This window comes from Equus przewalskii, chromosome 14, assembly GCF_037783145.1.
Source record: "Equus przewalskii isolate Varuska chromosome 14, EquPr2, whole genome shotgun sequence".
In the NCBI taxonomy this organism is placed as follows: domain Eukaryota; kingdom Metazoa; phylum Chordata; class Mammalia; order Perissodactyla; family Equidae; genus Equus; species Equus przewalskii.
This window is the reverse complement of record NC_091844.1, coordinates 54,557,232-54,582,957: the sequence shown is the minus strand read 5'-3', so window position 1 is coordinate 54,582,957 and position 25,726 is coordinate 54,557,232. Positions and strand designations below refer to the sequence as shown.

The window sequence follows — 25,726 nt, the reverse complement described above, 5'->3', positions numbered from 1 at the left end:
CTTGATCTAACTCCTTTTCCTTCCTGATCAAATTTTCCACTTTAAAGGTCACCTATGACCTGGTCCTAACTCTCCTACTTGAATCAAACCTTAAAAATTCCTACACAGCTCTTCTGCTTTAATAAGGTTGTTCACTTTGCTGGTTCCCATCCTAACATACACCACACACACAGACACACTCTCTCTCTCCATATTCCCAACTAAGCAGTTGCTTATGGTCTCCACACTTAACCCTATTCACACAAATTGGTGAAACTTCCTCCAAATATTGCATCTCACAAGGACCTTTCCTTTCTCGAAGCTTCTAATGTACTTAGAGCACAAGGTATACGTGGGTCAACAAAGTGCCACGGAAGGAATGGAATCTGAGTTGGACTTTGAAAGATGAGTAGGCAGAATAGTGCAAGGTCCACATATGTAGGATTGAGGAAGCAGATGAGATGAGTGAAAAAGGCCCCAGAGCCAATTCCCTAATTTAGATTCTTGGCTATTATAACCATAAACAGTTAACCAGGTCTATTTATTCCCTTGAGTGTTGCATACTAACACTAAATGCTCCTTGTTAATTTGGGGGATTTAAAAAACAAAGGCCAGAAGAATGTTCAACAAGGTCAAGGCTGGCCAAGTGCCCTCAACAGAGCCCTCTCTGCCCACTGCCAAGGATCCAGGAACCTCAGAAGCTCTGGGAAATGCTCAAGGCACCAAATCCTACCATCTAGTCCAAACCTTGTTCTGTTCTGGAATTCCCCAGGATCATTTTCTGCAAAATCCTTCAATTGTCTGGTTTCCAATTTGCACTTTGCTGTTGGACCATATTTATCTGATTCCCTTGCCTCCTAGCTCTGCTACTCTCCCAGACCAGTTCTGCCCCAACAGCCACACAAGGGAATCGGTCCAACAATGGAACTCCCACCCTTTTTACTAAAATGAAACATGTTATATTTTAAACAAAGTGCACTTATAAGTTTTGTTTAAATTATCATACTGGAAATATATTTGCCTACCACTAAGGAAAGAAAAACATTTACTGAATGCCTATTGTATAATATAATCAGATACAACATGAGGCTTTTCACACTTTATGTTTCCTTGCAACAAACAAATCTGTGAGAAGGTATTTTCCCCAACTAACAGATGAGAAAGTATATCACAGTGGTTAGGAGGACAGACTATGGAGCCAAGTTATTTACTTTAGAATCTTTGCTTTGCCACCTAATAGCTGTGTGATCCAGGGCAAGTTACAAAACCTCTCCATTTCTCACTTTCCTCTCCTATAAGATGAAAGTTGTTGGGAAGATTAAAACAGTTCATTCTTGCAGAGTGTTTAATAAGTTCTTAAGAGTTGTTTTATAAAATTATTGTCTATTATTATGAGAAAAGCAAGTTTTAAAGAGTTTCAATTGAACTTCTGATAGAGATAGAACAGTTGGTTTACATTTTAACAAGACACATCCCCTCCACAACACATATTAATAATAACCAAAACATACAAATAGAATCCTAAAACCAAGTGAGCTCAAAAATAAGATAATTATCTGAGTAAAACAGAATAGAAATGCAAAGCAGTGAGTGTGCTGATCGCAGAGATCTGAAGGGTTACGGCTCTAGAAGCAGCAGTGATGGCCAGGAAGTCAGTTCCTGTGGAGTAACTCACCCTTCTCCCATGAAATGGGGAATTTTAGCAGCTTCCTCTCCCACGAAGGGCTGAAGGGGCTACTGCCAGAGTTGCTGGGGCTGCAGCAGTAGGAAAAGCCATGGGTCAGGGGAGACTCTGACCAGCCTGACTACTCACTTGGTGACTAGATTTGTGACATCCCCAGGATCACTGTAGATGGGAGACCCAAAATGCCACTATCCAATCTAGTTCCTCTAACAGAGAAGAATGAGCCCAGAGAGAAAAAATTACATAAATAAACCAAAAAGGCTCCCACAATCACAGCCAGCAAAGTGAAATTCAAAATACAGAAATAAGTTTTACATTAAGAAAAACAATCTAAAAAATCAACAATTAGAACAAATTCACTCCATATGAAATCTAATTTTATGGAGCAGTCTGGCAAAGACCTTAAAATAACTGTTTAGAATACTCAAGAGATAAAGGAAGGGATAACTTCTATTTAAAACAGCAAGAAATTACGAAAGACAGACAGTACTGAAGTAAGAAAAAGCATATGTGAAAACAAAGATATTGGAAATACTGGAAATGAAACTGTAACTTCAAAATTTAAAAAAAATAACAGATATGATGAATTCTAGACAATTGGCAACTCACAAGACAGTTTTCTGGGAAATGTACCCAAAACAGTATACAGAAAGACAAAAATACAATATATATACATGGTGTGTGTAATATATATATATATATATATACACACATACATACATACATATGATAGCTTGAGATAAGAATCCAATACAATCTACTAGGAGTTAGAAAATAGGAACAGAATGACTACTAGGATAAAAATACTCCAAGAAATATCTAAAAATTTCCCAGAAGTGAAGAAAGTTATGAGGCCTCAGATTCAAAGCATATGGCCAGTACTTATCCCAAGTAAATAAATTCATACCTACACATATCATAGTGAAACTGTGAGTAAGAGAAAACCTTAAAAGCCACAGGAAATGAAAGAAAAAAATAGAATATCTACAAAGGAGCACCAATTATACCAAAGACAAGTTTCTCATTGGTTATAATAAAAAACATAATGTCTCAAAGCACTGAGGGAAAACAACTGTCAACCAGAATTCTATACCCAGTTAAACTACATTCAAAAGTGGAGGTAAGATAAAGACAATCTGAGACATACAAAGAGTACGCCTGCCTCTCAGAGACCTGCACAAAAAGAAATTCTAAAGGACACAGTTCAGCTAACCTAAGCAAACCCACAGCACTCTCAACGTAGTGTCTACTAGACATCTCAAACTGATCTTTCTGCTTTTACTATCATAGCAACACAACAAAGTAACCTTTTCATTTATTTATTTATTTACTTATTTAATGAAGGGACTGGACAAGATGCTTTCTTTTTTTGTTTGTTTGTTTGTTTTTTGGGTGAGGAAGATTGGCCTTGAGCTAACATCTGTTACCAATCTTCCTCTATTTTTTCCCCCTCCCCAAAGCCCCAGTACATAGTTGTATACCCTAGTTGTAAGTCATTGTAGTTCTTCTATGTGGGACACAGCATGGCTTAATGAGCAGTGTGTAGGTCCACACCCAGGATCTGAACCAGTGAACCCCAGGGCTGCCGGAGCCAAGCACAAAAACTTAACCACTCGGCCACAGGGCCGACCCCCTAAAGTAATCCTTTTAATAGGCCAGATCATGATACTCCTCTGTTCACAAACCCTCCAACAGCTCCCCATTCTAATCAGAGTAAAACTCAAAGTCCTAACTACAGCTTATACTATCTAGTCCTCATTACCTCTCACATCTTATCGTCTACAATTCTTTCCCTTACTCGCTCCACTCCAGACACAAATGGTTTACTTGCTGTTCCTTAAATATTCTAAGTTCATGCCTCTCAAGACTTTTGCACCTGACCTTCTCTCTGCCTGGAAAGCTCTTCCACCAGCTATCCAACTGTTGATTATAGTGTTCACTATACTAACCAATATGTTCAAATCTTTCACACTAATTATTTTTTAATTGAGGTCATAACAGTTTACAACATTGTGAAATTTCAGTCATACATATTATGTGTCCATCACCATATAAGTGCCTCCCTTCACCCTCTATGCCCACCCTCAACACCCTTCCCCCTGGTAACCACTGAATTGTTCTCTTGGTCCTCACACTAATTTTTTAAGTCAAGTAAAAAAAAGAGAGAGAAGTTAAATAATTTGCCCAAGGTTATACAGTTAATAAGCGACAAAGGGAGAATTAAAACGTAGATTGACACCAAAGCCCTTGCTTAATAAAAAGGCATTATACCCTAAGTCCTCAGTTACACATTTGGCTTGATCTAGCTCATGACAGAGATACTATCAACTCTCTACTATTTGCCTCAGTGGATTTCATTCATTCATTTGGAAAAAAGATCTATTAAGTACCAACTAGTTGCTTGACATTATGCTCTGCCCTAGGAGGGGAGTAGTAGAATAAAAACTCCACATTACACATAATTCAGAAAGCATGTTCCTGTGGCTTTGGAATGTATTCACAGATTATATTGTTTTTAAGAAATTACCTTCATAATCATGTCTTATTCAGGTTACCTTTCAGACTGATTTCAATCCTTGAATATCTACCATCAGGGTGGAGGTTAAAGTAGTTTTTAAACAACCTGGGTGATATGGATGGCGTGCTAGCTGGAGAATGAAAACATCTTACAGAAAAATGCACTCAGTGGATAACCTATTTACAACTGACTAGAGGTGAACTGTGTCTCATTCATTTTGGAGGTATTCCAACTCTCTTGGACAACTGAGGACATTTATTACTGTTAAACTGCTTTCTTACAATAACTGAATGACTCACCCCTGACCTAAAGAAATTATTTCACCTGCAGACACAAAGCAACTATTTTCACTTTTTAAATGTGAAATACATTTCAAGCCAACATATGAAGCAAAATTTCCAACAAATTATTAAGACTCAATAGCCAAGAAACTAGTTATGTGTAGCCTCAGCTAAGTAAAGAGTAAGCCTCTGCCTTACCCTCATTTCCCAAATAATAATTTACTTAACAAGCTGTTATCACTAAGGGCTTTTAGCACCAGAAGGAGGAAAATCCTTCCCCTTTCCCATAAACAGTTTCATTTTGTCAGGCTAAAGAGCAATTCCCAATGAAAATTCATTCAAATAAGTTACTGGGTTGAGGAAAATAAAAACAAAGTATTTATTTACTGATCATCAATAAACTTTTACCTTACCACAATTCTTTATTTCTCTTTCCTTATTTTTCATTTGCTAATCATTAAATAATTGCAAAGAAAAAATGAGTTTGTTTTTGGGACAAAACCAGAAATTGTCCCTAACCTTGAAACAAAGTAAATGCTGTGTTTACTCAAGCACAACATCGTCAGTCACCAACAGCATCATCTGAATGAAAACAGCCATAAACAATTTCCAAAACCAAACTCTTAGCCTGGCTATTCAGAACAACACACTTAGATTCCCCAAAAACTGCATATCACATATCAGATGATACACAGGCAACCAAGGGGGAATAATTAGTACTGGTCTAATACACAATACAAAGACATAAGAGCCTTATTCCTTCATACAGATGAAAACAGAGGCAATCGAAAAACATGTACCTATCTACACTTAAAAAAAAAAAAAGAGTGAGGCTTTAAGGGAAAATCAAAGAGAGATAACCTGATAATTTTAGAATCATCTCCAAACCTCTACTATGTTTATGTTCTGAGGAATTCTTCTTTTCTCACTCACCCAAGTCTAGTTTTGCAAAGCAAAGCTGTAGCTGCCTATAACATAAAAAACAAGTCAGACTATTGACTTTTTACTGGCGGAGGGGGCTACATCCTTCTAATTGGAGCAGCATACCCTTTAGGTTTAGAAGAGAAAAATTATCCACAATGTAAAAAGAAGTGTTTGCTTTACGAGCGACATGCTTCACATTTTCCATGCACTAGTCTAAAATCATCTACTGATAATACTGAACAAACTGATCTAGGCTTCCTAGTACAGGTAGGAAGAGAGAACAAACAGCTTGGAGAAATACAGTACAATTTCTGGTAACAGAAACTTTATTTCCATTCATTTTACACATTCATGTAATTTCCCATTTATCCCATCCAGCCCTTCACTCTTTTATGCAACTCTGTAACAAACACACATGTACTTTATTTGTTGATAATCTGAAAGCTACTTACTAGGGTTGATACATATTAATTTGTATACAATTCCTAAGATACCTTTTATTTTTATATCCATTTGGCTGGAGACTCTCAGAAAAGAAAAAAAAAAAAGATTTCCGGGGGGAGGACACAAAATCCAAATTCCTTATCCCAGCTCACAAAGCCCAACAATCTGGACAACCTCATTCAACTTCATCTCATACCATTCTGTTCTTTAAACACAGCAAAGGCTTTTTGCACAAGCTGTTCCCATTGCTTCGAAAGTTCTTCCCTCAGAAAGCTGCTGCTTCTTGTCATTCAGTCCTCGGCCTGCTATAGTGTAAGAGGAATGAGACTTTCCTTACCACCAAACTTTATCACATAAAAATACATATTGCTATCTGATAGTTTCTTATTATTTTCCAGATGTCCTTTAAAATATAAACCCCATGATATCAGGGACACTCTCTGTCCTATCCACTTCTCTATTCCCAGCACTTAGAACAGGGCCTAGCACCCAGTAAGGAGCTCAATAAATACCTGCTGGATAGATGAACGACCTATAACTCGCCAACTGTTAAGTGCACCATTCTAAAAACCAGGTTGACAAAGAAAGAGGAAAACTGGAAAAGAAAGTATAAATAAAAGTGCTTTCCAATGACAAGAGGTTTCACCATTAGAGCCAGCAGGTGATTCAACTCCTGAGCTTCCCCAAACATGTAGAAACACACTCATAATCTCCACATACCAAGGAAGATATTTTCTACTGAAACCCCCAAGCAGCCTATCAAATTAACTCTGTTAGCCTAAATGATACCTTAAGAGCTAATTTTTTTCCCAAGATTCAAGAACAAAACTTGGTACTGGGTTCAGGTTTGTGTAAGTGTTATCTAACAGGTTTGTATTGCTGTGAACATGGGGTAGAAATTATGTTTCAAATGAGCAGTGTTTCTGAGTTCTAACAAACACAACATTTAATCTGAGGTTATAACCTTTTCCCTTCTCTTTTAAGGCTCTTTAGGAGATCTCCAGGCCTGCAGCTTCAACTATTGCCTCTGTAGGCTGACTCTCAAATATACACCCCCAGCAAGGGTGACCAACTGTCCCTGTCTGCCTGGGACAGAGGGGTTTCCCCGAAGGCTGGGGTTCCAGTGCTAAAACACTGGGGCAGGCCCAAGTCACCCTATCTCCAACTCTGACCTCTCTCCGAATTTCTCGACCTTTATTTCCACTGTCTGCTATCCGTCTAGGCAGCCTCCCAACACTACCTCGAACTCCACACATCTAAAGTGTCAGCCCACCTCCTGTCAGGCCCTTCCTTCTCCTCACCTTGCTTTGTCAATGGAATTAATTATTTTTCCCATTACCCGAGATGGACAGCTCAGTAGTGGAACTTTTTCTTGGTCCTCCATTTCTTCCTATTAAATTATCTAATTTATTTCTCTAATCCCAAAGATTATTTTGCTAGCCTAGAAGTTCCTCTAAGAACAAGAACTATGTTTTACCAATATTTTATCCTCTATAATGCCTGCCTATCACAATTTATTATATAAAGCAGGTGACCAATAAACTTTCGTTAAACTGCTAATCTCTGAAGCAGTATGAAGTTCCAAAAAAAATCTGGATTCCACTGCTGGCTCTGTTACCAACTAGTTATGTGGCTATGAACAAATCATTTGGTTTCTCAGGGCCTATAAATGAAAATAAAATCATTATAAAAATGCTTTGAAATTCAATGAGATATTATTACTTGGCTTACTATTACAAAAAGAGAAAGCAATGACCCTAAATTATATAAGCACCCAAAGCTGCACATGAGAATGTCTCCAAAATACCTCATCACAGCCCCACACAAACCTTAGTCCCTTTTTCAGGTCCTCATATGCCTCTCTTAGTTCTACAGAGATAACTGTTTCAAATTTAGATCCTAATAATTGTCTCTAGGTTTACAGCAACTCTGGCTACCATATTACACTCTCAGTGGTCAAACAAAGCATTTCCAACAGTCTCTGGCACACAGTAGATATTCAAGAAATCTTTTGTTGAATGAATAAATAAGGACCAACTAGGACTGGTGCCAGCTGCTGTGCATTAGCTGCGCCTTCAGTTGGGCAGATAATTAAAAAATCAGGTATTAAAAAGGGAGGACTAGAACTGTAGGGCTTCACAATGGTGAAGTCACTGTGCCTATAAAAACACAATAGCCTAATCCAGAGTTCTGACTATTCAATGAAACTTCTGTCTACTCCCCAGCAAGGAAAGATCACTTTATAAGGAAGTGATTTCAAAACTCCAGAGTTGCTGGCGTTTACGATAATAAAGGAACTGAGAGGTAAAAATGGAACCATGCGAGGCTCCCAAGAACAATGCAACAGAGTCTAGTTGTTTGTTTTGGTTCCTCATCACACAATCCTGGGGTCAGCAAGGAAAAGGGAAAGGTTCCTGAGCGAAGCAGTCCTCGCTCTTTGTGCCAACTCTGTGCAGTCACCAACCACAGCCCTGGGGAATTCCAATCCTGCTTTGTTAGCGGAGGCCTCCTCACTAAAAGAGCAGACATCCTCTTTGTCTGAAGGCTCTTTTGCTTTATTTATTTCACTCCCATGTCAAATTAATACAAAATACACAGTGTCTTGAGACTTGAGTACATCATAAAAATTGTAACTTTTTTACAAGTGATTCAAGGTCCTTCATAAGCAATGCTCACTAAATGTTATTAATCTACAAAATACTCCTAAAAGATCAGTTTATCAATTCTAAAGGAAGTTTACTAAAAATGTATCCAACTTCCCTCAATCTTTCATACCCCAAATCCCCAACTGTCCCAGTTAGAAACTAGAAAGCAGTACTGGACACTGAGTAGAATGCTCAGAGATGAAAGAGGCCTTAGAAAGCTGAACCCTCTTATTTTATCAAAGAGGACACAGCAGCCCAGAAAGGCTAAATGGCTTTCCTACTGTCAACAAAGCTGGTAGTGGAACTCAGCATTAATTCATACCTCAACAGTCTTTCCTCTACACTCCAAGGGAGGTGGTGGTTGAGAGTTGGGGTGTGGGAGGAAGCAGACCACTCTGATTTTCCTGTTTATCACAGTCAAGAAGTAGTAGAAAGTAAAAAAAGAAAAAAACCCTGATAGGAGAGAGGCAGAGGGTTTTGTTGAGTATTTTTCCCCTGTGCTAAGTGTTACGCCCTGAGTCCCTGCTAAAAGTAACAGAAATGAACAGCCCAGGCCATAGCTGGTGTTTAGGCCTTTGTGTTTCTTGAACAGATCACTGGAGCAAATTATTGTTCCATAAACAGATTAGTCCAATTTCTATCCACAAAGCTATCTCACTCATAGTGGATAAGTATTCCAAGATAAGCATAAAACCCGCAGACTGAAATCAAATCACATATGCTGTATACCCAACTAATTGGTCATTAGACTATTTTGCACCAATAAATCAGGTTCCCTGACTACAAAGTGGTTTTCCAATGGCTTCATCCATCCACTGAAGTATGGTAACATAGAGCTATTTTTTGTTGAGTTCTGATTAGTTATATTACTATTGTTAATCGAGAAATGTTACCTTCATTTCTTCAATCTCTTCCACAGTATGGTTATTTTTCCTAACTTAGAGATTTTTCCAATCTCCAATTATTTCATAAGCTAAATTCTTCACTCCATTCATTCTTTAGTCAAGTATTATGTTTATTATTTCAAGGTTCATGTTTATTATTTAATCAATTAACCTAAACAGTGACAGATGTGCTGGAAGATTGTGTGCATGTGCATGCACATTTTAAAATGGGAACATAACCCTGAAGCATGGAGAAATTTTAAGCCTGAAAAATGATTTGCCCAAATGAGATCCAGTGAGAAAGCTACATATCAACAGAAGCCATCCTAACCTCCCTCACCACCATCAAACGCTTTGAGTTCACTGCAGCTAAAACATCAGCGGGCTGTTCTGAAGCCTCAGCTGCAGGCACAGGCAATAACAACAGTGACCAAATCTGAACTGAATTACCCATCAGAAGGCCATGGGGAGAAGAGCACGATTCGGTGGATTAAAAGAAATGGTTAGAAGGATGTACCAGATTTGTTGGTTCTCTTAATATTTAATATAACCATTCCCTGAGATCAGGAGAAAAAAATTAATATTAAAAACTCTGGATCTTTACTAACAGCTGAGATAAAGGTTACTCAGGTAACAAGATTCTTCCATTATTGTGTCTAAATGACTCAGTGTTATTATAAGAACTTTAAAAACGAGCATTCAAAGCTCCAGAAAGAAGGTAATATTGGACTCAACTATGGAGTGGGCTTAAAAAGAACAATTCAGGGGTCACAAACCAAAGACACAGAATTTAAACATTAAGACATCCTACTTTTCCCCCAAATCCTTCAAATCCACTACAGAAATGGGAAATTTAAAAGATTTTATCTATGCATAAAAAATTAATATGGCTTCTCAGAGTGGACCATTATTTAGTTATTCTTTAATTATTAATATTTCAAACAAAATTCACAGGACATGCAGGAAAAAAAAGTGTCTTATTTAGACATACTTGCCAAAGGAGATGAGAATAAAGGTTTAAACAAAATTGCATATTCTTTCATTTAGAGTTGAATGACTCTTTCCCCAAATTTCAGACAATACATTCTATTTATTTCTCGCTCAACTGTATCTTCTTTATAGTGACTTGGTCTTTCATTCTTCAGTAAGGTAGACAAAATAATTTTTTCATTATATTTCAATTGTTTCTAAGAAGTTTTCTGTTGAATTTTAATTGTAGTAGCTATAATTAACTGTTGAAAGTTTAAATACATATTTAAATTACTTCTATCCACCATAATAGTTGATGTCTATCAGTCAGCACTAGCACTTTATGGAAAAAAATACTAAATGCCAGCAGTTCATTTTTTCAGGCCAATAATGTGAAAATGATTGTAATTACTGCAAAAAATATTTGTAGGTTAAGCTATATCTCAAGAAGCAGAGCAATTCAAATATATGAAGAGTAAGACGATATCCAGTATTCACAAACCTCCCTACTAGATTGAGAATTGCAGTCAACAATTTAGTCCCCTTATAGTTAAGTTTTTCATTTACGGTTGGACAAGTGAAAGCTATATTCCCCTGCTGCGCACCCTAGTTATGGACTTTGTTCATTGTCATTGCAAGAACAACTTAAAATACTAAGGTCATAGAGAGTAAACAAGGAAATACAAATTTCACCAGAAACTTGAATTTAGAGTTATGACTTTAGTGCACTTAATCACTCCAATCAAATGCTTAGGCAGGTAATTATGCATAGGAAGGTAAGTTTTTAAAAGAGAGTATGAATATTTTATCAAATTCTAAATAGGAAGCACTATATAAGAAAATCAGATTCTAAAAAATTAATTCAACATATTGTTTATGTGTATGTATGCAAGTGTTGCTTTCAAAAAATTTCCAGAAAAAAGAATAGTGTTTCCCACTCCTATTTATTCTTAGATGATTGTTTAATAGTGAAGTCAGTTTACATGTGAAGACATTTTGAATAATCCTATTAAAAACCAATTCAAACAATGTGGCTCATGTTTAACTCTTCAGTTATTTATCCATTAATCTCTTTAAGTGCTTCCTTCCTTAACACAGCTGTAGTTCAAGAGGTGGCCAGCAGTTGGCCCCCATTTCAGCGGATTTTCATGAAAGTCCAGATTTCTTTCTGCAAACTTTTAAATGCTGTATGCCTAAATAATTTTTTCATAACTTAAGAGCTTATAAAAAGCTTTCAAAAAGATCCCAAAGAAACAGCTTCTTTTAAAAATAAAAACCAAACAAAAGGAAGCCACACACACTGTAAAGATGTTCTCTGCAAAACATTCTGTTTGGCAAATCTGAAATGTCTCCAAAGGGATCAAGAACCACTTGGTTTGGAAGCAACAGTTGAGAACTCATAACAAGTTGGTTAAAAGCCAACAGTGACAGCCATGAGGAGCTCCTTACAGCAGATTAGGAGTGGCTGAGACACCAGGCACTGGGCCTTGCCTAGTCTCCCCATTCCACTTATGTGGAATGCCTTTAACTGTACCATTCAAACACACAGCACAAAAGCCTCTGTCCTTGGTCCTCTGTTCTTTTCTCCTTTTACGCTCTCCCCTAAAGATTGCAACCCTTCTAACTATGATGTTTATGGTGACAACTCATAAACCTACATCTCTGTTTCTGTTCCATCACCCAAACTAATCCCTTATCTCCAAGTTCCGACTTAACTATTTCCACCAGGATATGCCATCATCATCTCACACCCAACACATACAAAACAACAATCTCATTCATCTTTATCAAATGAATTCCCTCTTTCAGTTTCCTTGTCTTTGTTAACATCAATCTCATTTTTCTGGTCACCAAGAATTAAACCACAGGAATAATCTTGGACTCCCTGGTGACCTCCATTGCTCACATTCAGTTGGTTCACGTGGCAGAGTGCATTTTTCAAAGATGGCCACCACAATATCGCCCACCCCACGTGTATTTCTACGATATGATCTTGCCACTTTGCCACCCAACAGTGGAGTCTAATTCCTCTGCCCTCACATCTGGATGGGCCTTAAGACTCACTTATAGGGGCCGGCCCAGTGGCGCAGCAGTTAAGTTCGCACGTTCCGCTTCTCAGTGGCCCGGGGTTCGCAGGTTCGGATCCCGGGTGCAGACATAACACCGCTTGGCAAAAAGCCATGCTGTGGTAGGCATCCCACATATAAAATAGAGGAAGATGGGCATGGATGTTAGCTCAGGGCCAGTCTTCCTCAGCAAAAAGAGGAAGATTGGCAGTAGTTAGCTCAAGGCTAATCTTCCTCAAAAAAAAAAAAAAAAAAAGACTCACTTATGACCAAAAGAATGTGACTAAAGCAATGCTATGAGACTTCTGAGGCTAGGTCAGAAAAGACCATGCAGTTTCTGCCTGGTTCTCTTGGAATACTCTCTCTGAGGGAAGCCAGGTGCCATATAAGAATTTCAACTACACTAAGTCTACCATGCTGAGAGGCCACGTGCATTCCCAACTAGGCCCAGTCTTCTAGCTATCCCACCAAGGTCCCACAAGCATGAATAAAGCTGTCTTGGAGTCTCCTGACCAGTTCATCTGCCAGCTGAATGCCACCAACTGAACTCAGTAAACACCCTGGGCAGAAGAATCACCCAGTTGAGTCCTGCTCTAATTCTTGACACATAAAATCATGAAATATAATAAAATATGTCCACAGCTTTCCTTCTAAGCATTCAATACATCATGTGTGGGGTTGTTACTATGTGGGGCTGGATGTTAACTGAGATGTCACTTCTTCCTCTCCATTCCCAGAGCCACTGTCACAGAAGCAGCTCTCATCACCTCAGATCTAGATCGGTATAACTGACTCCAGGCTCTCCTCACTACAGTCTGTCATTACAATTAATCTAACCTAACATTTCCAACTGAAAAACTACTTTCACACACCAACACCACAACCAACTTCAATCTCATGATGTTTTACATTTGTAAAAAGTTGTATTATGCAAAACAATCTTCATAAACATCTATTTTACTTGATCCATACAGCAAAGCCACAGAGATCTGCCAATAGGGCAGATATTCTTTTCCTCACTTTAGAGATGAAGAGCCCAGAGGCTAAGGAGATAAACTTTTGCACAATCTCACTGCCAATAAATGGAATAGATACAACTAGAATTAAGAGTTTGTGTCACAAATTATTGTTGTTTTTCTATTCTACGATGCCTCCCATGATCTACTTCAGATCAAAAATGTTCAGTGCCTCTCTCCATCCCTCCTACAGCAAACCTGCTTTCTAGGTATCCATATTTGGCCTCAATCTCTCCAGTTGTAAGATATTACCTACTAGCTCCACTATAATCAGGCTGGCTTATTTACTCACTTAACAATACGACATGCTGAACATTTGCTCACAAAGCTTCCTCCTTCTCCTCCTATCTACTTAAACCTTCCTCATGCATTAGCACAAATTCCACCTCCTCCTCCAGGCCCTACTAGCCTATCCCTGTTGGTCTCTCTCTCTGCTATTCCTACGGAATTTGTACATTTCACCCAAATTTCCACAACCATATTGGATTGTTTATCTTGTCCAAGTGTGCCAGTCTTATTTTCCAGGCTAGTATTCAGCTAACACAGATCCGCACATACGGCGATGCCGGGTGCTAACAGCCAGTGTCTGTTCTGACCAGTCAGTGCCCATGACACACCATTTGTTAAATATTTTGAACTTCACCCCTGCCTATTTCCCCAATTAAACCATAAGCTCTTTGAAAACAGGAACCTCGTCTTATAAAGAAGTATTATATCCTCCAAGCCAAGGACAGTAGTAGGCACACAGCTAGTGCTCAATATATATTTGTTAATTGATTTGAAGGGAGTGAAGTGTGCTGTGTTGTGAGAAGAAAATATTCCTAAGTCATGTCTACACTGGAAAGAAAGAGTTGAAAAGATGATAAAATATTTTCAAGATCAGCAGTTTAACGTCAGGGACATTTTTTAATGTATCATTTCAAGATATTCTGTGTAGCCCATAACTGCCAAACTGTTTTATAAATGTTTTTACCAGGAGTGTGAAGAAAATGTTTCAAAAATATTCAAGGAGTAGATGTCTTAACAGCCCAAAATAAAATGTTTGCTGAGGCTACACGGCTGGCAGAACTCTGCTTCATTTCAAAAAGTTTCCAGGCAATGGAAATGTTTTCCTGGAAAATACTACCTTTTATTTAGAGAACACTTGCCATGAACACTTAGTCATTAAGTAATTTAAGGTTTCCTCACAAGCTTTTTGGAGGAAATCTATTATACGAATGAACGAAATTATCAGCACCTATAATGTCGAAAAAAATACGTTTGGCTAAATATATGAAATCTACCAAAGTATTTTTCCAAGTAAGGGGGAAAAATCTCTTATACTGTTTGGTCTATTTACAGTTCTTTTAAAATTTTCTATATGATAAAATTACCCAAAAAAGCACAAAATCCTTAAGCGTTTGTCTGTAATATACACAAACCCCAAAACTGGAGGGCTTATTTTATTCCAAATGCCAAGTAATTTTCAAACAGACAAAACACTCATTTCATTCAATGAAACGAAATGGTAACTTCAAAGCTATTTTTAGCAAAATCTTTGAGTTTGCTTCAAATCACCTTTCAACGAGAGAGCAACTTGGTTTGGACATTTCATTCAATCATCTACAGTAAATCATACAATGAAACCTAAGAAAACAACTTCTTCTAAGAGTTTTGAAGCCAACCAAGTCTTATTCTTTCAAACATCAAAAGACAACTAAATTCTACTTCGAGCACATGGTTTGTACATTGAGTCTTTTAAAAATGTACACAAAAGGATATTTGTGTTGTTTTACCTGTTTAGGATTTCAGTGAGTTTCACAAAGCCAGTGTAAGCCAGTTCAAATGCTCCTCTGTGCCTGGACTGTAAAAGGTGTTGTTTAAAGTAATCTCCAATTTCTTTTACCTTTAAAACAAAATCAGAAACAAATGTTCGATTTATGCTTACATTTACAGATGTATTTATGTCAGTAATATCATTTAGAACTCAGGTCTAGCTGTCCATCCATTTAGCACCTACTATGTGACAGGTGGTATTTTAAGCACTTTTATAACATCACAATTAATCCTTACAATTATTCCATGAAATAAGTACTGTTATTATCTCCACTTTACAATGGGGAATATAAGGCCAAGTAACTCATTCAAGGTCACACAGCAAGTAGGTGGTAGAGCCAATACACAAACCTAGGCAGTCTGGCTCCATAGCTGACCATCTTTAACTGCTACACTCGAACTGCCTCCCTATGCCAGCTTTAGAAACCTCACTGTGTTCTCTTTGTTATCTCATATCATTCAACACCAACAGCAAATCACAGAAGGTGACAACCCTCACACACCTAGGTAAGATAATTACCTTTTTTTCCTCTTATAAAAATTTTTCTCTTGTGGTTAAAATATACATAACATAAAATTTACTAGTTTTACCATTTTTAAGTGTACAATGGCATTCAGTACATTCACACTGTTGTGCAACCATCACCACCACCCATCTACAAAACTTTTTCATTTTCCCAAACTGAAACTCCAAACTACTAAACAGTAACTCCCAAAAATTACCTTTTAGAGATATACAAATGTTAACAGCAATGCAAGATGTAGTGCAAAGGGCCTCCTAAAAATCGACAAGCTTCACTTTGAGTCAGAACCATGGGATTTTCCAAAATGCTACCCAACTGCTTTCCTACATGGTGTCTTCCTCCATGCAAGGTCAGACAAATAAAAAATATGACAATTTATTTTAAAGAAGACATGACTGACAGTTGCTGATGAAGGTTTGCACAGAATTAACTGTTAAATTGGTTGGGCTGATTGTATTTTTCCTCCATTAAGATTTAGTGTCTACTGGCTTTAGAAAATCCAGAATTTGTATAAAACTCAGGACCCTAGCTATAACTGGCTACCTCTTGACCCAGGTCTCTCCAGCAGATCATGATGGGGTATGGTGAAAAGGCAAGCTGACCCAAGATAGCTCAGAATCGCTTACCTAGAGACACCTTCCAGCTCAGCACAGTGACTAGATTAGTGTTCTGCACACATTAGAGATGATAAATCATACAAGGAGTAAACATGTGACCATGGGCAAGTGTCTGAGTTTCCTCATCTATAAACTGGGAATAATAACAGTATTTGCCTCATAGGTTGTGTATTAAAATGAGTTAATAAATCTAAAAGCTCAGAACGGGCATGTAACCTATAATACAGCTCAGTTCAGTATGAGCTCTGTCTGGGTTTCCAAATAGAAGAAAAGTAGTTTTTACTCTATACTCAAATATATCTGATTAGAGAGACAAGTGATACATTTAGGGAAATAAGAATCAGACATGAGACCAACGAAGAACTAGAAAAGCAATATATAATAGAATTTTTAAAATTCTAACACTTTAATATCCCAAAGAGTGACATGTCACGTTCTTCAGTTAATGTTTTCAGGTAAAGATCTGATGATACTCCTAATTTTTAATATTTTTTAAAGGTGACATACTACTACTTGTCAAAAACCAAAGTCAGGGTAAGCCTTATCATTTTATGTTCAATATAGTAATTTCAGAGAATATTTTGAACAGAATTATCAAGCCGTAAATCTGAACTTAACTCACAAGGTAGATGTAAAGCTCAATAATCCTACAAAATGGGGACCAGAAGAAACACCAGTTAGCTAACTTATTATGACCATCATTTCTATTATTAGAGACATAAAAGAAGATTTCCAAGAAAGTATTTTAAGCCACAGAATATAAAAACAGGAAGTCACAGAGATGGGGTCTCTCTAAATTCCTTAATTTTTTTTTTCAGAATGTTACAGATATTAAAACATACTTCAGGAAAACATAAAGGTTACTGGTAAAGCGCTTCTGGACTTACAACAGTTCACAATCTAGTTCTTAACCAAAGATCAGATTTTCCTTGCTTCCTTTATCCTAAATCCTTTCAAAGTGGCATAACCCAAAAAGCACATAATAAAATGAAAGACTTGAGAAGTGTGACTAACGGATGGTCTTCTCGAGAGTGGACCTCCATCCTAGGTAACCCTGGCCTCAGAAAACAGAGTGAGGTTCTAAGACATAAGTGAGAGGTAGACAGTTTTTCCTCATTCCATTTTGCATTTCATTTCCCAACAAACCCAGCTGGGTAATACCCACGCTTATTATGAATTTTTCCTTTGAAGAGAGTATAAAATGTCTGTTCATCAGACAGTATTTCTTCAGCACCCACCAAATGCTGAGCAGTTCAGTGCTCGTGCTGACAGGGAAGGACAAAACAAGATGTCTCTCCTCAGGAGGCTATCGGCTCAGAGAAAACCACTAGTCTAGGTGGTACCCATTAGAAGCTTAACAGCTCCAAGAAATGAAAGATCCTTCTGCACTGAAATAAATGATTAGAAAAAGCTTCATGTCCAGACCTTAAACAGGATATACTTGGGTGAACCACATGGAAGAGGATAATTAACAGGAAAAGAGGCTGGAATACTAGAATGAATGAATAAACATTTATTAATACCTGCTACCTGCCACTTTACTGGGTCTTTTTATATGAATGAACACAGAACATACAGGAGAGGGTTAGCAGATCTGGCTGAAGGGCCTCGAGGTTTCATGCCAGAAAACTGTGGAAGATAAGCTTGCAAAGATGGGATGTACCTCATTAGAAAGGGTGGGAGGAGTCAGCAGGGCAGTATGGTCTATGAGAAGCTGGACAGGGAGAAGGGGCGGTGCTGATACCCTCCCACTGGATAGTCAGACGACAAGGAACATATTTGACCCAAACGACTTGGAAAATTAATGACAACAGTTGAATCAGAAAAAGAATTTTTAAATTTAATTTAAAAAGTGAAAAAGTCCCCTGAGAATCTAACTCATTTGTCTTTCTATTAGATACCACTAAGTTCCTATTTAAAGTTCACAAAAAGCTTCCTTTTAACAGGGATGATGTCTTTAAAAAATATTTTCTTAATAAATAACATATATCTCAGGATTTTCTGAAGGGAATTAAGGTAAAAATGCAATTAAAAAAAGGCACTGATTTCTATTCTTAAAATTAAATTCTAGTCATTGTCTCTTTAAGTTTAGCATACGCTGGTTCTAACTTTTCATAAAACCTAGTTCTATAGACAAATTAATATGCTTATGGATTTACAGGGTGTAAATTTCCATAGGGGAAGACAGCTACATGCCATGTCTCTAGGCATCTAGAATTCACCAACAGACTAATTAGGGGAGCTCATCTAGAGCATGAAACTGACAAAGGACAAATGTAGATAAATTTTTTATTTGTCCTTTAGAATAGAGAGAAATACAGTAGAAAAATCAAAGCTAATTCCATTCATTATAAATTAGATAAACCCAAGGTGGGACGTTTCTACAAAGAGTAGGTTAAGATCTGAGACTCTGGAGCCAAGAGGGCTGAGCTCAGGAACCCTACTCGGCCTCCTGACTAATATAAGCGAATTAAGCAACAGTTCCCTCATCTGTGAAATGGGCATAAAGCTAGAACCTACTTCACAGGATTATTCTGAGAAATAAATGAGATCATGCATATAAGCATGTAGCAGAGTACCCGGCACAGAGGAGCAATCAATATTGCTAAGTGTCCACTTTTGTTTTTATTTTGTATCATCAAGTAGTGAAACTTAATCCATAAACCTTAATTTAAATTTTAACTTTAAGACACAGCGAGTTCTTATAACCTGAGGAATGTTAACAGGAGTTTCTAATTCCACTTTGGTTAAACGGAGCAGTTTATAAAAGTTTACACTACAGTAAGAAAATTAATGTTTTAAACTGTCCATTCTCCACTATAGTGATTTCTTACTAACACCCGGGATTTCTTCAAAGAGCAAACATTGTTTTCCTAAATAATAACAATAAAGATAAGTTTTCTGGTATTTATACTTCTTCTTACCAGAACGTTTATTCTTTGCTTTCCAGAAATTCTTAATCACCTGCCATTTTAACTACTGCTCTTTAGTCTGACTTTTTAAAATGAAGTTCTGTCTTTATCCCCTATTATATTTCTAAGCTCTCTGAGGTCAGAAAACCACACATTATACTTCTTCACGTTCCCACAACACCCTTGTAGCAAGGCAGTCAATAAATAGGTGACAAAATGATGTGGTTACACACTCAACTTCATTTCACAGCTTAAAAAATTCAATAAGTACTTATTCATAATTTGTAAAAAATAAACTTTGGCAAAGGAAAATACAAAAGGCAATTTAAGATTTATGAATGTACTGAACGTACATCCCATTTATAGTCCATTACAGAAAATCTCAAACAGTAACAAAAGACACTGAGGGAACATATAAACCCAGTTAGCCATATACATCATGAAAATTATAACAGAATCTAAAGTAGGAGTCAAAAAATAGGTAATTTATAATAGTTGGTAATTATTTTTATTCATATGATTTCTGTGGTAATAATTACCAGGAAGGCGAAAGAAGATAAAGAAGTCTACCCAAAAGCTTCTTTTTAGGCACACTAAGGGAAATACATAAACATACGAATTGATAGTCCAGGTGGAGGAAGTGGTTGAAAAAAACCCACAGGCACTGAGTGCACCACGGAAAGAGGAGCGACATGGTGAATCAAGCAAAATTCTACAGCAGCAAAGCATCCAGCTTCAAACCTAGACACACACCAGTCAGGAAGCTGTGAGATAAGGTTGCACGCACTGCTCACTCTTTCAGGGTTTTGACTTACATCCCTCAAAGCTGGTTTTCTCTCTGCCTCCTCTACAAGGATATTATGAAAGAACCTTTCATTACGTGATTACAGCGCAGAGGAAAGTCAGATGTACCTCTAAATGAACACATTTTCCTCTTGGTGAAGTCACGCAGGACACACTGGTTCACAAGAAATGATCCAGGGAAATGGATCACTTGCTAAAAAGTTCAGCAGCAAGTTGCCTTACTGTCCTGTTGCTTGCAAAAATTTGGTTGATTATGGGAAATAGGGAAAATTAAATTTAAAGAAAAATTAAATGAGCAGTTCAGAACAAAGGCAGCACTGTGCCGTGTCAGAACATAGGCTGGGAAGGAGAAGAATTGGGTTCCTGTCCCAGAGCTGCCACAAACCAGCTTTGTGATCTTGGGCAAACCAGGTAACATCCAAGGGCTTCAATTTCCCCTTGTACAAGAAAGCTGGATAATATCATCTCTGTGATCCTTCCAGCTCTAAGAGTTTGTGAATATAGCACTAAATATTCAGAATTAGAAACAAGCACCAGTTCTTCTCCTTATACAGCAATAAAAATTCCCAAATTGTAATCTTCCTACCTGCTGGCCTGTTATAAACTATACTCATGTAGGCAGATTTTAAGTGGTCACCCCTCTAACAAAGGGCTGTAAAATCAGGATGAGCCTAAAGGAACTGAGGTACGAAAAAAATCTTGCTTGTCTTCTATATTTGAGACCTCAAATTTCAAATTATAATAGAATCCTAATACTTTCTCAAGAGTGAAGGGTGAGTGGGTAGGAAGAGAAGCATCAGTCTGAACAGCAGTATTTTAGGTTGTATGGAACAGCTTCTTTCAGCCATTGAGAGAAAAGCAGATCACGGTTATTATTCCTCTTGGGAATAAGAAATTCAAGTTCCAAATTCTCGCCCACAACGGGCAGCATTCTGCCCACAAGTCACTTCACTGCCTCTGTCTCTGCAGGTCTGTTGTGGTCACCCTCACCTAAGGTGTTGACTCTTACATTCGTAGTTTTGCCAGCAGGTGCACAGACCTAGTGTTGCCAGGGCAAACACACCCTTGGAAGGAAGGGGTACCCTAGGCATGGCCCAGCCACCCCAACGTAAATTACATTCTTTTCTGTCAATTTATATTTTTAACTCAAAAGTTTTAAGTACATGGGAGTATTTTTTGTTTAAGGAAATTTCACGGAGCAAAATTTTATGTTTAACAGCAGGAATCCTCTAGTAATACGAATAACACTAATCTCTTGATGACTTTGGATTTTCACTGACTAAATGCTTCTAAACTGATGCATTTCTTTAGTTAAAGTCAGCATGATCAAGAACAAAGTTCTCCACAGAGGGCAGGGTTTCAAGGTCAGAAGACTGCTATCACATACACTCTTGACCGCTTATTCAGTCATTAATTTCTTCTCAAACATACATATGTGAGGTCACCATGTGAACATCGACATGGAAAAATGACTGGACCTCATTAGAATGGAAACTAATATTTTATAGAAAAACAGGATTCTATTTTTTATTCAAGCACACAGTCACTGGAGAGCTCTTTGGTTTCTAAGAGCCTTTCTTTGCTACTGCTGCTGTTTTACAAACATCTCTTTTATTTTATATTAATTCCCAATTTTAACATGGCTATCCCATGTAAATTAAATTCACAAGATTTGGGTGCTATGTAAATGGTGTCGAGGCAAAATGATTTTCATAGGAAGCTTTCAGGTCTTTCTCAGTTGCAGTAAAAGCAAAATATGTTTCCCTTACTTTTTTTTTTTAAATACTATCCAACAAACCCAAAACACTAAATGTTTTAACTTGTCCTTGAAAAGTTAAGAAGTCAAGGGATTCTAGCACATGTTTACTTCTTAGTAAGACGGTGAACATCAGTGAAGTAATCATTAATCATAGCTGGATTCCTCAGCAAAGATGTTGGCATTGGCACTCTAGCCAGTCATCAGCATGACTGCAAGTAACTCTAGGACACTAACGCCTATTTGATTTGGAAGAGAATAAGGAACATAACGATGCCAGCAGTGTACTGTTTCCCTCTGCCGTTCTCCATCCCAAGGCATTGCAACATCACAAGCCCAGCTGTTATCCAGATGCAAGCACACAAGCCACAGAGAGTGTGAGAATAAAAATATTAGCATTATTTCCATGGAACAAGTCACATGGTTATTACAGAAATAATCAGCATTAGCATACTACAATATTTGTTTTGTTCTTAAATGTCGTAACACTCTAGGGGTAAAATTATCTTTATTTGAAAAAGGTTAAAAATGAAAGTACATGTTATATATCTTTGCTGGAAAATGGTGGGAAATGGATTTGTCAAAACCATATGAAAAGGAAGAGGGAATCAATTAAAACAGAAATCTAATAAATCTAAAATATTTCCAAATGAAATGCTTGTGGTAAGCTAATTTCTTGTAAACACTGCACTGAAGTCGTTTGAACAGTCCCAGATGGTGAACTAACTTTGTGGTCTTAAAATAAAAATCTGCCCAAAAAACTCAAGTGACTACAACTTTATTATCAATGTAATGGGAAAAGTGAGATTGATAATCAACCAATACATTACTTTTATTTCTTGGCAAAATTTAAGAGGTTAGAGTATTACTAAATAGATAATTTCATTTAAATTTAAAATTTAAGTTTGTGTGTGTTAAATGGAGAAATAAAAATTAAAATGATAATATTAAAGTTAAAAGTGAAGTAAAATCTACTGTTATTTATATAACTTAGAAAAATAAAAATATTTCCTAAAATGCCATAGTTCTGAAATGTATTGCAAGCTCTGATTCCTAAACTACTGCGAACTTTCTTCGGTTAACATTTGTAGGATTTTATTCAAGAAAAATTCAAAACTCCTTTTTTTTAAAGTTGGGTTATAAATAAAAGTTTGTGATTTATGCTTTGACCAGAAATTATACCAGTTTGTGATTTATGCTTTAACCAGAAATTATACCCTACCTGCTCCACTGTCAACAATCCATCAGGAGATGCTGGCACAGACTGCAGAGGCAGAAGCTGGCACAGTGTGCCTAAAAGTAAAGCCACTTCCTTCATACTTCTCCAACAACATACCAGCACCATCTGAGCAGTTACATCACATGTTTTTCCTTCTTTACCTTAAAAAAAAAACAAAACTATTGCAACATGAGACATTTATTACTCATATCCCAGGTTTCTTAGAACAAGCTTATTCATACTTTCCCCAAGAATAATCCGCTTGAACAAACCAATTTGTCATGTTATATTTATTCAGGAAAAAAGAACATTTGTTGAGCATGTGCTATGAGTAGGAATCATGCTAAGTATTTTTTTAATATACTATTTTCAAAATAAATTTAAAAATAAAACAAAATATTGTTTCAAAATTAAGTTTCAAAACTTAAGTCTAACCTTTGGAAATTAATGAAACAAACTCTCTCTGCCTCTCAGTCATCCATAAAATATGACTATAATAAATATAGTTCATTATTTATTTTGGTGAGGATGGCTGTTACATCAATAAAGGAGTAGAGTAAGACTTTGAAAATCAAAGGGAAATACAAATTCTCTTTCAAAATATATTTAAATTCCATGGCCAATAAGCTATAATTATCCTTACTCTCTTTTTCTAGTTTTAGGAATATTTTAGTACTCACATTTAAAAAAAGAATCCAAGACAAACTATTAAATTTAAATGGCAAGTTAACAAACAATATTTATAACATAACCCCATTTGAGTGTTTTAAAAGCCCACTAAACTAGAAGGATAAATGTACATCCATATAAGTATACAGACTAGGTCTAAAAGGACATACACTCAAAAGAGAAGAAGTGAGATGGGGGAGGAAATGCAGGGGGATTTTAATTTGTTTTTAATTAATATTTACCTCTGTATTGTTTGAAACTATTACACAATAATGCATATATTTATATGTTATTTTGTGTAACTAAAAAAACACAAAGAAATTTTTAAAAGACAATATCCCCATCTAGTGGAGAATGTAGAATGTGTAATAAACCGTTAATATATTACAACTTCTGATGACTTTTCATAGTATTATAGAAAATTATAAAATAACTAATGAGAAAATAAGCAGTAAGAACTCAAATTCTGGAGGCTTGGTACAACAGAGCTGCTCATACTTTACTGAGTAATACAACTGTTTCCTTTAAAAGGCTGCTTGACTATAAGGACTGTCACAGCAGACCACAACGAACCACACTGCTGAGAAAAGCCACTGCTGCGCAAACCCCAGTTCACTGTGCATCACTTTCAGCACTGGGCTGTCAAGACAGGTTTGAGCTCGCAAAAGCTTTTGCTGTAGCACCTTATATACTGCGCTGGGGCACACTGTTTTCTGCTCAAAGTCTTGTAAACTCATTCCCCAAAACCATTCATAAACTCAAAAAACACTTTATTTTCTAGAAATGTTCTGCCCAGGTCTGCAGCCTCTGATTTACCAAATAAAAAGAACATTTTATTTGTCACTTAAACACTGATTACAATATTACAATACTGATTTTATATATGCTACCTTTGATTTCTGCAGCAGTATCAATATTCGGCATGCTGGCATTCAAGTCCTCCAAGTCAAAGCTATCATGTTCTTTCAATATTTTGGCTTGATTGAAGTAATCATTACTATCTCGTGGCTGAATCTCACTCAGAATCGTCTGTAAGCGGCTGGCTGACTCTGAGGGAGAGAGATGAGAATACATAAAGCCCCAGTGCCACATCACGTGCAGATTTCCCTTGGGGGTATTTGTTCTCCAAAATTTTGTAACTTTCAATACTTGATATAAGCTCTATTTAGAAGGGACTCACAGGGTGGATAATGTGAAAATTATTTATTTAAGGTCTTCATGACATTTGAATATACTTTTAAAATATGGCGAATATTTTAAATGGATTGAAGACAGGACAAAAAAACGCAATAGAAACTGTCCCGAAGACAAAGGCTGCCATCTCATCCACACTGCTTTCCTACCGTTGTCCAGGAATCTCAAATACGGTGCTCAATCACGCGAAGAAGAGCAATAAACTTCAATAAATTTTGTTTTATGAGGTTGTTTCCCTACCTACAACATAAGTTATCAAGGTTGAAGGTAAAGAGTTAAAAAGACATGAAAGAAACCCCAAAAACAAAAACAATCTTTTATAAAGCCCAGGAAAATCATAAAGCCTCCATATTTGACTTTAAAATGCATTATGTAATATACTGCTTTCTAAGTATGATTTACAGTCATAGTGTTATATTAAACTTGATTTTTATTCCCTAAGCACTCACTGGATTAGGAAATGTAAGCTCATGAATGCAACATTTTGTCTGTCTGTTCACTGCTGAGTCGCCAGTGCTTAGAACAGAAACAGAAACTGGCTCATGACAGAGGTTCAGTAACATGGGGTGAAGGAATGAATGGATGACTAGGTAATACAAAGATAGCCAGGCTCAGATTTTTAAAGAAAAATAATAAGTAATCATCTGAAACCAATTAACAAATCAAAGAACAGGTATTTACTATTTACCTGTTATAAACACTTATCTTTTAGGTATTTAGGAAATACAAAGACCCAAATTGCCATCATGATGATTTAACCAACATCTTATATTCACGTGTGGCTTCCATGAAATTTTGCCAAAAAA

At 36.9% G+C, this 25,726-nt stretch overlaps 1 protein-coding gene across 8 annotated transcripts in view; it reads right to left on the bottom strand.

Annotated features, from left to right (window-relative positions):
* The window catches only part of THADA (THADA armadillo repeat containing), a 307,690-nt gene that overhangs the window by 240,258 nt on the left and 41,706 nt on the right, over positions 1-25,726 (bottom strand). For all 8 annotated transcript variants that reach the window (XR_011526117.1, XM_070572782.1, XM_070572784.1 and 5 more), the window contains 3 exons: positions 24,617-24,775; positions 23,061-23,218; positions 15,186-15,295 (listed from right to left, as the gene is read on the bottom strand). Coding sequence is in view for 7 of the 8 variants with exons in the window: in XM_070572782.1 (XP_070428883.1) it covers positions 15,186-15,295; positions 23,061-23,218; positions 24,617-24,775 (427 nt within the window). In the remaining variant the exon portion in view is untranslated. The remainder of the gene's footprint in view (positions 1-15,185; positions 15,296-23,060; positions 23,219-24,616; positions 24,776-25,726) is intronic.